The sequence below is a fragment of the Octodon degus genome, unplaced genomic scaffold (genome assembly GCF_000260255.1).
Source record: "Octodon degus isolate 3935 unplaced genomic scaffold, OctDeg1.0 scaffold00076, whole genome shotgun sequence".
Taxonomy (NCBI): Eukaryota; Metazoa; Chordata; class Mammalia; order Rodentia; family Octodontidae; genus Octodon; species Octodon degus.
Window position 1 is genome coordinate 10,256,086 of NW_004524652.1, and position 1,474 is coordinate 10,257,559.

A 1,474-nucleotide genomic window follows, 5' to 3' on the forward strand; every position below is an offset into this window, starting at 1 on the left:
TATTTTAATAACTTTATATACTGAACTTATATTATTTTTATGGCTACAAGACATAACAAAAAAATTATTCTTGAGAAAAAAAAAAGAATTTTGGAGAAGTGTTTTTCTCACCTAAGCTCTGATAGGCTGTGAAAACCTGGCAAGCCCAGCACGAGGTGGCTGCCATCCCTGTATCTGAACACCTGACACCATCAACTTAGGAAGAGGAAAGGTTTTCTTCGGCTCACAGGTTTGGACGTTCCTGTGCATGGTCGGGGCTCTGGTGCTTTGGGTGGCAGTGAGGTGGCCCATCCTGGCAGAAGCCCACGTGGGAGGAAAGAGCTCTGCTTATGGTCAGAAAGGAAGAGAAAGGAGGGACAGACCAGAATCTGGGCTCCCTCTGAGGCCACACCCTAAACCTAAAGACCCTCTAATGAGGCCGCACCTCTCAGAGATTCCACCAGCTCTCAGCAGGGCCAGCCAGGGGCAGACACTTCGCGCATGGCCTTATGGGTAAAAGGGGGGGGCTTCTGAAAACTCTGTACTTTCCGTTCACTTGCCCCAAACCTAAAAGTGAAATAAAGTGTATTAATTAAAAGAAAAAACATGTAGTATGATACCATTTATTAAAAAAAAGAAGAGAGAACTCTGTTCAGGGGTGTAGGGTGTGTGTGTAAACACAGAAAAACATCTGAAGAGCTCTATACCTAAATGTTTGTAGCAGTAGGTAGTTTGGTTTGGGGAAACATAAATGGTGTATAATCCCAGGAATCAGGAGGCCAGAGCAAGAGGACTGCCACGTTTTCAAGGTCATCTTAGGTTACATAGTGAGTTCAAGACCAGCCTGAACTACACAACCAGCTCCTGTCTCAAAAAAATAAAGAGAGGAGGACGTAAATGATCTTTCAGCTTCCTGATTTTTCTCTTTTTTTTTTTTGTCTTCTTGCAACACGCATTAAAAATCACAGGTTAGAAGACCAGAATGGCAGGCATTCCAAGTATGGCCCTAGTATTACACATTGCTATCTTCAGTGCAGTTGCTTAGTTCACAGGTATCAGCATATACAGTTAGTCAGGGAGAGAATCCTACCAATTCACTGCTAGTTTCAAAAACCTGCTGAAGATTCTCAGGCTCATTGCCTTAACCATCTTGTGCATATAAATGTACGGCTTTGCCCCTGTCCTGTTTCCTAGCTTTTCTCCTTGCCCTCTCTTTGTTATTTAATTCCTAAGTTCTCACTTTCTTTCCTTTTAATTGTGCTATGACTTTCTATTTTTATTTCTTCTTTTGAGTTCTTACACTAGGGACAAAACTAAACAAAAAAAAAAGGGGATATAAATGAAGGACCAATTTGTGTCTGTATATACAAAATACTTAGGCTAAGATATACAGCTACTTTCTCTTAGTTCAATGAGGAGAAAGATTTGTACTAGTAGTGTTTCGACAGGATATCATGTCTGCATCTTGTACTATGAATACCTACTATGAAGACAA

At 41.1% G+C, this 1,474-nt stretch overlaps 1 protein-coding gene across 1 annotated transcript in view; it reads left to right on the forward strand.

Moving 5' to 3' along the window:
• The first annotated feature begins 480 nt into the window (after positions 1-480).
• The window catches only part of LOC105740875 (2'-5'-oligoadenylate synthase 1-like), an 8,036-nt gene continuing 7,042 nt past the window's right edge, over positions 481-1,474 (forward strand). Inside the window, exon 1 of the mRNA XM_023720437.1 lies at positions 481-492. Coding sequence (XP_023576205.1) covers positions 481-492 — 12 coding nt within the window. The remainder of the gene's footprint in view (positions 493-1,474) is intronic.